The 14,168-nt window shown below is 46.2% G+C and overlaps 1 protein-coding gene and 1 pseudogene across 1 annotated transcript; both read left to right on the forward strand.

Annotated features, from left to right (window-relative positions):
• The first annotated feature begins 4,352 nt into the window (after window positions 1–4,352).
• Window positions 4,353–6,039, forward strand: LOC112884200 (annotated as a pseudogene).
• Window positions 6,040–8,153: 2,114 nt separating this feature from the next.
• On the forward strand, window positions 8,154–13,846 carry LOC112887396. Its single transcript, XM_025953556.1, has 7 exons — window positions 8,154–8,269; window positions 8,446–8,499; window positions 9,962–10,087; window positions 10,189–10,247; window positions 10,350–12,122; window positions 12,792–12,933; window positions 13,023–13,846. Exons 3-7 carry the CDS (start codon window positions 9,970–9,972, stop codon window positions 13,712–13,714), a joined length of 2,784 nt encoding a protein of 927 aa, XP_025809341.1. The 5' UTR covers window positions 8,154–8,269; window positions 8,446–8,499; window positions 9,962–9,969; the 3' UTR covers window positions 13,715–13,846.
• Window positions 13,847–14,168: the final 322 nt, after the last annotated feature.

Raw genomic sequence — 14,168 nt, forward strand, 5'->3', positions numbered from 1 at the left:
AATACCCAGGCTGATGACCTCACTAGCTTCCTTACGGTACTACTCCTGCAAGTTTCACGTGTTTCTAAATATCCTACGCCTCCAACTGACGTGGAACAGGCATGATCGAGGGGCGAAAAGGAATAAAAACTGGGAAAAGTAGGGAAATATGTGAAAACAGGTGTTCAGTTGAAAAAAAGAAAACTTAAGGCAAACTGTTAGTGAGTAGTTACTTGATCTCCTGTATCAGACAATCTTTTGAAATCCTTACACGTCCACAGCATTAGCAACAATTAGCTAATAAGTTTTATCAGTAGATGACTGCCCATACACAGTATTCACACCTGCCGTGGTATTCGGGGGTAAAGAAATGCCATTACCAGGCCAACAGTCCTATTTTATGAAAAGGTGGGTCCACTATATTACTCAAACTTGAGTAAGTAAGGCCTATGTGCGCACATTCCATTTTAGTGTCGCTTTCTTTCTTAAATTGATATGCTTGGCTTCGAAAGTGCCTTTGGAGATTCATTTTTCTCATTAAGGCAACAGTTATTCATTACTGTAGCTATGATGCTACAAACTAACAGTTGTGAGTTTATTTATTTCCTTTGATAGGATGGCAATTAACTATTTTGAACATGTTGCTCATACATGCCATTGCTGGTAAGTATTATACACAGTGCCCTATTTGAAAAAAGAATCAATAAAGGTTAAATGCGTTGCTGTACTTGGGTGTTTCAATTTGGTCATGGTACTTACGGGAACAAATGAAAATTGTGCGATCACGTCGCAGCGGCCATTATTAGCCCTACATATAATTCTATATAGATTATGTTTGGATCCTCTAGCTAATGGTTAGCTAGCTAAATTCAGCTACTATGGATCCAAACATATCAGCTAATGGATTGGCTAATTGAAATATTATTATCTCATTAGCCGGTTGAACCCAGCTAATCCCAGCTAAAACATCAAAAGACCATATTACCCCCAACATAGGGGTAGCATCAAAAGATTAGTTAGCTAAGTTTAGCTAGCTAAAAAGTTATTATAAATTAGCTGGCTAATGTGAAGATCCAAGCATGATATATTTGGATGATGTGGTGTACATCAGTGCATGTAATGACTGAGGTTCAGTACAGTAAATGTGTTGTCAGTATAAAGACTAGCGGTCCAAGATGGCCAAACACGCTTCCTTCCACAATTATTTTAATTTTGCAATTATTCCCCTTCCCTAGCTCTTGTATCTATCCCAGTCCTCTATAGTCTCCTTCTATTTGGATACTATGACCGAATCATTCAAACATCACCCTGGCATGTCACAACATGAACAAAGACACCTAGCTAATCGCATTGCTTTTACAGACTGCACATTCTCCAACACTGCTACCGCCTAACTCAACAACTAATAAATGCACCTTGATGTTGTTTCCTTAATTACCCAGCCAGTTGCCATATACACTAATACACCCACTATCAATTCCTGCAACTCGCTCATGTCTTTTTTTTAAAAAAAAATTAGGCAGGAGAGCTGCCGATGCATTTAAGAAGGAAGCAAGCAAGTTCAGTTCAAGAACAGTTAGTATTAGACTAATCACAGTGGGGGTTTTATGGCGAGTTTCATGACATTAATTACCATGACACATCAGCATTTTTGATGATGTGGCACTAATTTAATGAGGGAAGAGAAAGAACCATTTTCATCCCCATGACACTCTGCTAACTCGTTTCCAAGATGTTGGAAATAGCGTGAAACGACCCCTGTGACCACTATTGTTTCATGGGGGATCCCGTGCGCCAATAGATCAACTAGTATTTAATTACACTGGTTAGCTTTGAAAACAGTGAAATGAAACTCTCCATTGAGGCATAGTGTTTCATTCATTCACTAAGCTGATGTGGTGTTCTTGAAAACAGGGATATAAAACCCTCCATTGTAATTAGCCTTACATAAAGACTTTAAAACTCCTCTAAACATGGGGACTAAATTAGAACACACCACGAGTGTCCCACAGGCCACCCTCCTCAAGTTAACTTCCTCCTTGATCAGCTGGATGACTTGGTGCGGCTGCAAGCATTTTTGTTAAAAAATTCTCCTGTTCCGCTCCTTCCACAGATTCCAGCTAGTGTACATCAAGATGGCTGCAGCTGAACGCTTCTGTGCTGCAGGAAGCAGCGCTAAGCTTCTCTTCCACCACTCCTGGATCGACGCCCTCCTCTGGATCAACCGGTACCTGTATCACACGTGCTGCCCGGTTGCTCATCGCAAGCCAAACCTGCCTAGCAAAGGGGCCATGCAAAACAGAGGTGTGCAGCTGTTTCAAAGACCTGATCACACAAGGCACAATTAGTATCACAAGGCCAGTGTTTCTGGCAACCAGCTTGTCAGCAGTAAGGATTTTGCTTTGTACAAGCTCGCCTCACCAGTGAAGTTCACCCTGCATCCGCAAAGGCCGAAGCAGCATGAGCTTGCGAAGCCCACCAATATACATCCGCATACCCACGTTCTCCGAACCCATCGCCATAGCTTGAGGTCCGTTTTGCCGCTACTCTCCATCATGCATGGACAAGAAAATTATAGAGGAAAAGAAGACAAGAAGATAGAAGAGACTCAAAGAGCAATTAGTGGACTGTGGACCAGAGCCATGAATGGATATACGACTAAATATCAAATCTAACTATGTTTCGGATCGTTTAACCCGTATAAGCGTTCGCTATTTTTGATGAGAGGTAATTGTTCACTAATTGTACATGGTGCAAAGAAAAAAAAGGGAAAAAACTCTGTGCGTGCCACGATTTGGCCACGTTGGATGACCATATAGGCATATACGATGAAGCTTACTCCATGTCGTCCAAATATTGTATGGCTAAATTGGAGCTAATTAGGGGTGCAAATTGGTGACCTTTAGAAACACCTTTAACCCTTCAACCAATTTTAGTTCAAATATTTTTCTAAAATAAGATCCTATTTTAAAAAAGGTTGGAGGTGCCCTGAGGATCACCAATTTGCACCTCTAGGGCTAATAATGGCCATATGTCTATTATGATGGCCAAACTGAAATAATACGAATTGGTCTTCATCTATTTTTGTCTTTAGTTTACTCGGCCTGGTGACTGGTGAGCAAGGTTCACAATTTCGGTGACCAGTGGTGACTACTATACTCGATCTGGAAGGAAAAAGATTTACTCGTTGCAAGAATAAAACGATTCTTGATGCTGATGCGTCATACTCGCTCCTTCCACAAAAAATTGGAGCCACGTGCTACTGGTGGTGTAGTACGCGTGGAACCATCTCGGCCGAAAGCTCCTCTGCTGGCTGTGTGGCTGCACGCAGGAAATAATAAGCAAGCACTAGAGAAGAAAGTATCCCCGTCCATGGCGTTGGATGAGTCCACATCGATCGTCCATCCCGTATGTACGTGTTCACGCCTTCACGGCGATGTAGCTAGCTAACCGTGTCCACGTAGGCACGCGTGATTCTGATTATCGATCCTTTCCACAACGGACAGCTGTTGTCTCTCTATTATCTTTTAACTTGAGAAGAATTATATATATTATATACAAATATATATACATGCATGCCCCAGGCAGCAGGAAGAATGTATACGTGTAGGAACTAAGCGGAGTTTGTGCAAACGCGAAGCACTCCCTCCGTTCCAAACTAAAAATATATCCAGGTGCGTAAAAAGAATACCAAAACGACTTATAATTTGGAATGAAAAGAGCAGTGCCTTGCATTATTGTTCATCCATATGTTTATAATCTTTTCAATTCGTCGTTCTTGATAGATAGATTTTTCTTCTGGCATTGCGTTTCCTTATTAGGCCCAGGTCATTCTCAGGCTCTCAGCTCGCTTGAAATCGGCTGCCTAGCTAGAATTTGAACTGCATTTCCTTATTAGTCCCGGGCCATTATCGATCAGCTCGCTTGAAATTGGCATCCTAGCTAGGATTTGAACTGGCCGGCGTAGTAAAGTAGGCAGTGACGTGCATTAGTGCTATGCATGGGTGTGCTGTGTACAAGTATACTATTTTGAGTATACTATCTTTTTAGATTTAATTCCTTGGCACGGTAGGGCGCCAGACGGATCTAAAACACACTCTGCGGAGAAAACGAATGCTCACGCATGGATCACTGTATGTGCTGATGGCCAGGTACTAGTGCTGCATTAGCACAATGACGGGGACGTTGAAACCGGGCATTTGTATTCAACGTCTTTTCTTAATGAAACACGTGCTACGGCACGTTTAAAAAAGAAGATAGGACGCGCAACGGCGAGACACCCACCGATGGAACTAACAGGGCACGAGTATCTACTGTCTACCACACGGACGGCCACTCTCGTCACTCGATCTTTCTCCTCTTGCATTGCTGTGGGGAACGACGACTATTCATCACCCATATGCATGCATAGCTTCCTTCCTCCGCACGACCATTCAGCTCATCCTCATCTCATCAGGAATTAACAATATCTCTCTCTCTCTCTATAGCTAGTAATGGAGGACGAGGTGGTGCTGCTGGCCAGCTCGTCGTCGGCGGTCGTGAGCATGAACGGCGGCGGCGAGGGCAATACGAGCTACGCCGACAACTCCAACTTCCAGCAGCTCATCGCCTCCGTCACCAGGAAGGCCAGGCGGGACATGGCCGCCGCGCTGTACCGCGCCCGGGGCCGCCCGGCCTCCCTGGCCATCGCCGACCTGGGCTGCGCCACGGGGCCCAACGCGCTGCTCATGGTATCCGACGCCGTCGACGCCGTGCTGGCGGAGAGCAAGAGCGGCGGGGACGAGGGGGCGCCCCAGCTGCACGTCTTCCTCAACGACCTCCCTGCCAACGACTTCAACGCCGTCTTCCGCCTCCTGCCGTCGTCGCCGCTCGCCGGCACCGGCTGCCTCGTTTCGGCCTGGCCGGGCTCCTTCTACCGCCGCGTCTTCCCGGACGCGAGCCTGGACTACGTCGTCTCCTCCTCCAGCCTCCACTTCCTCTCAAAGGTACCACGCGTACTGGTATTGCCACACAGCTTCGATCGTCTTTCTACCATGCATGCTGGCTACTCACTGCCCCTGTCATGCATGATGTGCAGGCGCCGTCGATGGCGACGGAGCATCTGAACCGGGGGCGCGTGCACGTGACGGAGGCCGGCCCGGCGGCGGTGCTGGACGCGTACCGGGCGCAGTTCCACGCCGACTTCCTCGCCTTCCTCAGCTGCCGCGCCGCCGAGACGCGGGCCCGGGGCCTCCTCCTCCTCACCTTCGTCGCCAGGAGGGACGCGCGCCCCACCGCGCACGACTGCTACCTCTGGGACCTCCTCGCCGACGCTCTCATGGACATGGCCGCGGCCGGGCTCGTCGACGAGGAGAAGGTCCATTCCTTCAACGCGCCCTACTACGCACCCTGCCCCGACGACCTCGCCAGGGTCATCGCCAAGGAGGGCTCCTTCGCCCTCAGGACCATGCAGCTCTTCGACACCACGCGCCGCCGCCTGCTCGGCCCCTCTCACCCAACTAGCGACGGCGATGACGACGATGAGTTTCCGCGGTGGCTGGCCGCGGAGACGGCGGGCACCTACCGTCAGGGCAGTCGTAGAGCCTATGCTGCGGACCCACTTCGGCTGGGCCGCCATGGACGGGCTCTTCTGCAAGTACCGCCTCCTGCTCGAGGCATACTACCGCAGGAAGTCTACCAGGAACAAGGATGACGTCACCAACGTCTTCCTCGTCCTCGAGAAGAAACAACGCTACTAGCTAGCTCCCCCTGCGGGCAATACTATAGTCCGCCCATGCGTGAGAAAACGCGCCTCCGCCCATCCTTTTCGCTCTCTCTCCTATTGGTGGGTCCCATATTATCGGCTCTTCTTCCACTGTTTTCCTTCCTCCTCCGCGCGTCTTCTTTCTCTATCACGGTCGTCCGCAATTTGGTGTCGGGGTTCGAATCCGGCGTTAGAGGCTTATGGTTGGTTTGCGGTAGCGGCGAGTTGGGCAGCTGAAATGAGGTGGCGGAGCACCAATGGTCAAGCAGGGGGAGATATCTAGGTGGAAGGGTAGGTTATGAGGGCGCGCCTGAATTTGATTAGGGTAGAACATGATGACGAGGCGGTGGCGGATCGCATGTGGAGCGGCTTCGCCGTGGCAACCGATGGCTGTGGCCTGGGCAGCAAGAGGAGAGGGTGGGGGTGGGGGACGTGGTACCTACACTTTTTTTCTAAAAAGACGTGATACCTACACTCCGACCTCCCTTCATGCATGATACGCTCCGCTCTCTTATTAACTATCTTTGATGTTGCACGACTGCGTATTCCTTCATCTTTTATTTCTCATTCGTGATGTGCCATCAAATTAAAGTTTAGAAACATTATATATATATTCAAAACAGTGTATCATTATTATTTAATTTATATGAAGTATATTGATTTTTTTTGTCTCTATGAATAGATTTCTTACATATACCACGAGCGGGAGGTGCTAGAACGCGAGCACCCACTTTATTGTAAACTAGCATCATTATTTGCTGCATCATGCTTTCTCCATTGTACTGATAGGAAGATGATTTGATAATTGAAATACTAATAGAAAATGTTAAAAGAAGGCACTACCTCGCGTGCGCCTCCATTACTGTTGAAGTCCTCGTCAATGCATACGAACATAAGGATCGGCAACGTCATTCCCATGTCGGAGCTTTTTTTCCACGTGCTTGTCGTGTAACGCTGCTGGCTTGCTGCTGTCAAGGGAAACACCATGAGCTTTTTCCACCGTGTGAGGTTTTTCCGCTGTCAAGGGTAGATATGCCAGCTTAGTTTTTGAAGATATTTATAGAGATATGATTTAAGTACGTGTGTTTATAGAGATGAGTATATAGAGATAAGTATATACATTGTGGTATCTGAGTTGTACTGTATAATTAAAAAATAGGCACCGCTATGAGTTCCCCACGCACATGTGTGTACATGAGTAGGCTCCTGTGGAGTGCAACTCTCCGCTAAGACGTGTGCTTACTTATGGTTGTCACCATCTCGTTCACCATGCAAGTAAAGAAGATCTAAGAAAATAATATGGTGGGAGTATCACATCGACTGTTGGATCTGGGCTAAGATCTTCTCACGACTTAGATCCTGTTTGGCGTAGCTTCAGCTTCTCCTAAAATGGCTCCTGAAGCGGCTTTTCTGGTGAAGCAAGTTCTCTGATGAAGGTGGAGTTGTTTTCGAAATCGTTTGGCGAAAGGTGGATCTGCGGGAGAAGTTAGGCGAAGCTACGATGTCCGGCTCCTCTTCCCCGGTGTAAGCTGGAAACAGCTTCACCAGGTGCTTCGTGGATGAAGCTGCTAGAAAAATACCCGTTTGGCATATCTTTAAATGAAGCTTTCCATAAAGCTATCCACGAAGCTGCGCAAAGAAAACCTTAAATATGCCGTCTAGAGCTACGTCTTGATATGATATTATGGCTTGGATTTGTGTGTTTGGGATTTGACCCATACACGTCGACGCAGTGGAGTAAAGAGTTGGCTGGTTTAGGAGGTTGTCTTACCACTGTGTAAATGTTTAGTTTTCTCTTTAATTTTTAAGTTTTTGCAGCTTGAAAGTTCAAATATTAAGCTGAGATTTATGTGCCATACCGCAATAGACTGAATTAAAATTTTGGGCCATTTTTTCTTCAACTATAACATACGATGAAGAACCTGTGTTTCCCTTCAGCGCGCGCTTGCCATATTGAGTTGGCAACAAAAGAGCAAAATGTTCCTTCCTTGGAGTTTGTATGCTGAGATTGAAGTCGTCCATTGAATTTCCAGGTGATCATGCATGCTTGGATGATCATTGAACTGGACGTTCTGCCGCGCATTTCACAGGGTAACAAATTCGGCCATTTCTTCTGCAGTGTTGATGCATCATAATCTCCACGTCCGATTATAATCAGAAATATCAAGTGGAGCTCGAGACTTGGCCAGCCTATCGCGAACCGAGTTCGACCTTGCCTGTAGGCCCGGCGGGATCTCAGGCTCACTACTCACATCGACCTCGGCTCGGCATGCAATCGACCTCCAGCATCCAGCTTGAGGTGGCAGGCTCGCTCGAGCTCGGCTCGTTGACAGCCCAGCCCCCTCAAGGGCTCAGGGCTTCAGGCTCATCACTGCTTCTTCCCCCTTTCCCTTCATTTCAAAAAAAAAAAACACTCTCTCCTCCCTCCATTTCAAAAAACACTCTCTCCTCCCTTGTCTTCCTTCCCTGGCGGCGGCGCCTGGGCGAGCGGCGGCGCCATTCGTCTCGTCCTCGCCCAGCCCTTCGCCGGCGACGAGCATCCACCAGGTATGCCCGCCCCTTCTCTTTCCTCCTGCTGTGCGAGACGGAGCACCCCAAGCCCTAACAAAACTATTTGTATTCGGATCTGATCCAGTTGCAATTTATTACCTGCTAGCCTCGATTTCGTAGTATGCCCTGCTAGCCCAGATCCTCCCCATCCTGACTTTTTCTTCCTCTTGCAGCAGACCCGCTGTACCGCCAGCAAGGAGGCCTCGGAAGCCCCTCCGGAAGGCAAGGTATGCCCTGCTCGGTTCCTCATATACCAGGCGCTCGCTGCACTCTCCAGTTTGAGCACTCGAACATACCAGTTCTTAGTAGTATAAAGTTAGTTGTTTATAGCATTATTGGTTTGGTTATTTATTAGCTCAGTAGTACTTAGTTGCATGAGTTTGTCGCAAAAAAAAAAAAACTGCAAAGTATATTATCATGATGCCTTTTTCATACGAGGGAGTTCTCAAATCCTGGCTATAACTCGAAGCTTATCTGAATTATTTCCAATCTTAACTGAACCTTATGCTAAATAGACTACATGGATGAGTTCTGACTTCTGAGGCTGTTTTTCCTTTCATATGTGCTTTTGATTTGTATCTGTCAAATTTCTAATTGCAATTTATCATTGGTTAAAACGTTTAGATGGATGATTTGGCTGTCAAGCGGTGCAAAATTATTGGTCAGTCTGCTAGAGTTTTTGCTACAATGTGCATAGACGCAGTTTGTGCCACAGACCACCTGTCACCTAGGGTCCCTTAGCTGAAAGAGACAAAATTAGGATCCAAACCTTAGGTTCATTTTCCACAATGATAACCAGCACTGTGTAGAACAACTTCTCATGAGGAGAGCCCCTTTTTTCTACTTGTGCACACTGCTTAGGACAAAAACCGCTTGCTTACAGACATAATTAACAGCTCAATTGAGGAACAGGTTCCCATGTTCCTGCAAGTGGTTGTCCACAATTGTAGGTTTAGGTTGATATAGCTTAATTTTAGAAGAGTTTTGGAAACAAACAGTCGTTATGTCACCAAATTCTCTATGCTATTGGAGAGCTGTGTGGAGAGAGATGATACGGCCGCCATCCCTTGAGGTCCACCCTAAAATTCAATCCGACTGAACCAATTGTTTTGCAGGTAAAATTACAAAAATTAACTTAGTTCTACTAGTTTAGAAGCTACAAATAACTCCCATGCTGTTGCCCCAAAACAAAAATTAGCTACAAAAATTACCTTCCATAAAATCTGTAGCTTCTAAACTAGTAGACCTCCTAAGTTAATGAATGATGGTGCTGAATGTGAGTACTTTTGCGCCTTTTCTTGGTTATACTAGCATACCCTGTAAGATGTTGGTGTAGAATGTGAGTGACTTTGGCTTATTTTGTTGCATTAGTACGTTTTCTGTGAATCCATTAGGTTTTAAGTTTGGTTGTCGTTTCAATACTACAAACCTCTGAACTCTAAATACTTTGATGGTTCCAGCTGCTGAGTGTTGATGTAGTTTACATGTAATAGTTTACTTCATCTGTCTTTTTTCTACCTTTTTATCCTAAGAGGTTTCTTGGATTCTAATAAAGATATTTCCTACTACATTAATGGGGTTTCCTTCAATTTGTCTTGTTGTTGCTTTCCGTTGACATGCGTTGAATATTGATTCACCTAATTTCCGACAACCGCAGACAGTTATTTTGCTATCTTCTATCTGTTGCAGGTGGGCCGATGGGGTCGGAGAAGGGTGGAACGAAGGTTATTGGCGGCGGCGGAGGTGCTGGTGGGATCTTCAACCTGTTCGACTGGAAGCGCAAGTCGCGCAAGAAGCTGTTCTCCAACTCGCCAGGTAGGTGTTTGTAAGAAATCCTCTCTCACTGAACCTTCCCGGCAGAGCTGTTGTCCCTCTGATTTATGCTTTCTTATCTTGTTCGTGTTATCTGTTTGCAGAGGGCGCCAAGCTGGTCAGGAGAAGTGAAGAAACCTTGCCATCCGGGCGTCTCCAGTTGGTGAGTGATATTTCTAGGTCTCGCTCGTCGCCACGAACGATTCGATGATGTTGCGCTGGTGCAGGGGCTTGTATTCACCTACGTTTGCTGGATAAATTTTAGGTTGATGACGACGAGGGGATTGGTGTCACAAGCTTCAAGGGGAGCAGTGACTACAGCTGTGCTTCTTCAGTGACAGATGAGGAAGGGCGTGAGATGAAGGCGCCTGGTGTGGTGGCCAGGCTCATGGGCTTGGACGCCCTGCCCACCTCAGGTGTTCCAGAACCATACTGCACACCATTCCGTGACACAAGATCGTTCAGGGACAACCAAAGCCTCAAGAGGAGTCCTGAGTACTCCATGAATGACCAGTTCAGTTATGTTCCTCGAAGAGTTGATGGTTATATGAGGAAGCCATTAGATTTCAGAGCACAGAAGATGCCAAGCAGCCCGATTGAAAGGTTCCAGATAGAAGCATTGCCACCGAGGTCCGCAAAGCCCCTACCAATGTCTCATCACAGACTGTTGTCTCCCATCAAGAATCCAGGATTCAGTTCAGCGAGGAATGCTGCTCAGATCATGGAGGAAGCAGCCAAGATTCTTCAGCCCAGGGCGCAATCCAGTTCTAGGGAGAAAATCTGCTCATTCAGCCCAGCTCGAATTCCTTTGAGGGTTTCGGAGCCAAGAGAAAGCATATCTGCTTCTCAGAGGACTGTATCTCAGAGAGCACAGTCGTCCAGGAACACTCCTGAGCTGCCAGATGTGAGGTTCTCCAGAGGGCAGCAGATGAGCCGGAGCTGGAACAGTGAAGAAGATATTGTCATATTCAGACCATCGATTGATTCTTATGAGATTAACAATCCTAGTTGTTCAAAGAACAACAAGGGAAAGTCTATTTCTTTGGCAGTCCAAGCAAAGAACAATGTGCAGAAGAGGGAAGGCGCAAGTTCTGGGAGGAATTCAGGAGTACAGAAAGAGCATGATGACCATAGAACAAACCAACCTTTTAGGAGTCAGTCTAATCACCAGAGAAACAAGCAGCAAAAGAAGGCATCATCATCTGGCACTTCGTCCCCTGTCCTTCGGCAAAATAGTCAGAAACAGAATTCTCTAGTGACCAGAGGCAAGGTAGCACCGAACAAATCTGTCTCAACGCAGCAAGGCAGAAAGGTGATGGCAGGAGATTCGTTTTCTGGGAAGATCAAGAATGGAAGCAAGGTATCTAAAGGTGGTGGGAGAAAAGACATTGTGGAAAGCATAACTGGCGATAGGGAAGGATCATCATCAAACAACAAGGACTTCCCACAAAAGAAACGTTTGATCGAGAGGAACTCCACCAATGAGAAGGGTACATTTGTTCCTGAAAAAACAGTGGGTAAACTTCAGAAGCAGGTTCAACCTAATGTTGTTATGGATGAGCACATTAAGTGGGACAAGGAAAGTAAAGACACTACAGATGTTGTGTCATTTACCTTTACCTCACCCTTGGTCAAACCATCAGCAGGACCCTCCAGGTTGGCGGGTAAATGGGACTCAAGAAGCAATTTCAATCTGGATGCAGGATGTGATAAAGATGATTCAGATAGTAAGACTGAAGGGCCGTCATCTGTGGGTCTGAACTTTGTAAATGGTGATGCCTTGAGCCTTCTCCTAGAAAAGAAGCTGAAGGAGCTAACATCAAAAATTGATCCATCCATCACCTTCACTAGGGGTGACACATTTACGGCTGCTACTTTTAACTTGGAGGAAGCACCAAGCTCTTCCTGCAGCAATTGGGGCTCAGAAAGCGGAGTATTTGACTGTAGCCCTTCTGAAGTCAAACCTTCTCAATATGATTATTGCCCATCAGCCCAGTCATCTACGAAAGGCCAGATTTTTCGTGGCAGTAAATTAAAGGTACATATCTGTTTGCTTCCCCATTATCTTTTGTAAATAACATGATAGCACAACAAAATTTTTACATTTCACACGTTATTTCTTTCTGTAGTGGAGCTTGGAAAGGATTTTATGTCATAATAGAATAGTATACCTCATGTACTTGCTCACTACACAAACTGTTTATGGCAAAATGTTATTACCAAAGCCTTCTTGTGAAATGAGTAAAGGGCTAAAGGCACATCAGTAGCTTTTCTCTGTTGGGCTACTCTAATGTCAACTTCATGATCTGGAATTGGATTTCATCAATATGTTGTGTTTGCAATAATCATGACCTGGCACCAAGCTTCAGCATGAATTTTAAGTTTCTCTTGAACTTTCTGCACTGTTGCACTTTCTGGTGGTTGGATAATATATATATTTTTTTGTGATGCTTGCTTTTTAGCTTCTGTAAAGAATGCTTGTAATAAATATGCACGAGATGCTCTCTGTTGATTCCAGCAACGAGGAATAAATAATATGTGAAATGATAAAAATGGCAGGGAGTCCTCAGTTTACTTTCTTTTATGGTTGGACATGCTACTTGTACTGTGGCAAGTAATCTGTTCTAGCGTTCTCTTAGTAGCATGAGTTCTATATGCCACATTCTAGCGTAGTTGCAGTTCTTATGCAGATTTCTCTTTGATTTAGGTTGAGGAACCAGAAGAATGCAGCAGTATAAGTAATGCAAGGAAGGAACAGGAGCATGAAGATTTGAGTCCCCTCTCCGTGCTTGAACCCACCTTTCTAAGCGAAAGTTGCTGGTCTTCCGAGTGTTTAGGCAGCAGCGATGGTAATTCACCCAGCATGAAATTCTGCAATTTCTAATTGAACTGTTGACATTTATTTACCCCTGAAGAGTATTCATTTTATTTATAACAGGAAGTAAGGTGGTGTATTCATCTTCTTCTGAAGTTAAGACTATCCCACGGAATTTCTTGATGAATCCACCATCAGTTGACATTGAGGCAAAGACTACAGACTCAGCCTCTTCCGCATCAGTAGATACTTCAGATATCTCAGATGTCACCCAATGTTCGAAGAAATCAAGACGCACAGAGCTGGAGTATGTTGAAGATGTGCTAAGCAACGTCAACTTGACAACAGATGAACTAGCGTCACTCTTTGTCAATCAGGATGGATCAGCCTTGGACCCGCTCCTCTTTGAGAAAGTGGAGAATATGCATGTATATACACAAGGGAAAGAGCCTCTTGGTCGTCGAGGCTACCGGCGGCTGTTGTTCGACTGCGTAAATGAGTGCCTGGAGACAAGACGCGGTACCTACTTCCGGGCAGGATATGCAGCATGGAGCAAAGGGGTGGCATCGCTGAGCAGGGGCGTAGAGACCGAAGTCTGCAACGAGATCACCAGCTGGAAGAGCATGGGGGAATGGGTGGAGGATGAGCTTGTCGACAAGGACATGAGCAGCGGGCTGGGCACGTGGGTCGATTTCCGGGTGGAGGCGTTTGAGGCCGGCGAGGAGGTGGAGAGCGAGATACTGAGCTCCCTGCTCGACGAGGTGATCGGCGACATGGCCGTGAGACGGCCGCAGGAGTGTAAATTTGTAATTTGAGATGAATGCTGTAGCTTTTGCTCTGTAATTTTGTTTCGTTCAGTTGTTACATATCGCCCCATTTATTCTGTCAACCCAGACCTGCTGTTCAAATCAGTGATAAATGTTATTATTTACCCTGTTGCATAGACAGTTCATGGATCGCTTTCAGCTCGATTACTGAATGTGCTTCCCCTGCTTCTGCTTGGCATGGCTCCTGAAGATTTTACCTGTCTTCCGTAACTCCATGACCATTTCTACTGTGCTAGTTCAATGCAAAACTTGCCTGCGTATGCTGCAACCATTGCGCCTCCCACGTTGTGGCGCATTCCGATGGACCTGTAGCTGTCGGAATAATGTGGCCTGCACAACTCGACCGTTGCACTATTATAGCGCGATCATATCTTTCATGGGCTCGCCGACAGTTCAAACCCTGTAGGCTCGGCGGGATCTCAGGCTCAGATCGACCTCGGCT

The sequence above is a fragment of the Panicum hallii genome, chromosome 3, assembly GCF_002211085.1.
Source record: "Panicum hallii strain FIL2 chromosome 3, PHallii_v3.1, whole genome shotgun sequence".
NCBI lineage: Eukaryota > Viridiplantae > Streptophyta > Magnoliopsida > Poales > Poaceae > Panicum > Panicum hallii.

Coding starts and splice junctions, on each gene's coding strand:
- LOC112887396 (XM_025953556.1), top strand. CDS start 9,970: ATGGGGTCGGAGAAGGGTGGAACGAAGGTTATTGGCGGCGGCGGAGGT. Junction 10,248..10,349: donor CATCCGGGCGTCTCCAGTTG/GTGAGTGATATT, acceptor GATAAATTTTAG/GTTGATGACGACGAGGGGAT. Junction 12,934..13,022: donor GTGTTTAGGCAGCAGCGATG/GTAATTCACCCA, acceptor TATTTATAACAG/GAAGTAAGGTGGTGTATTCA.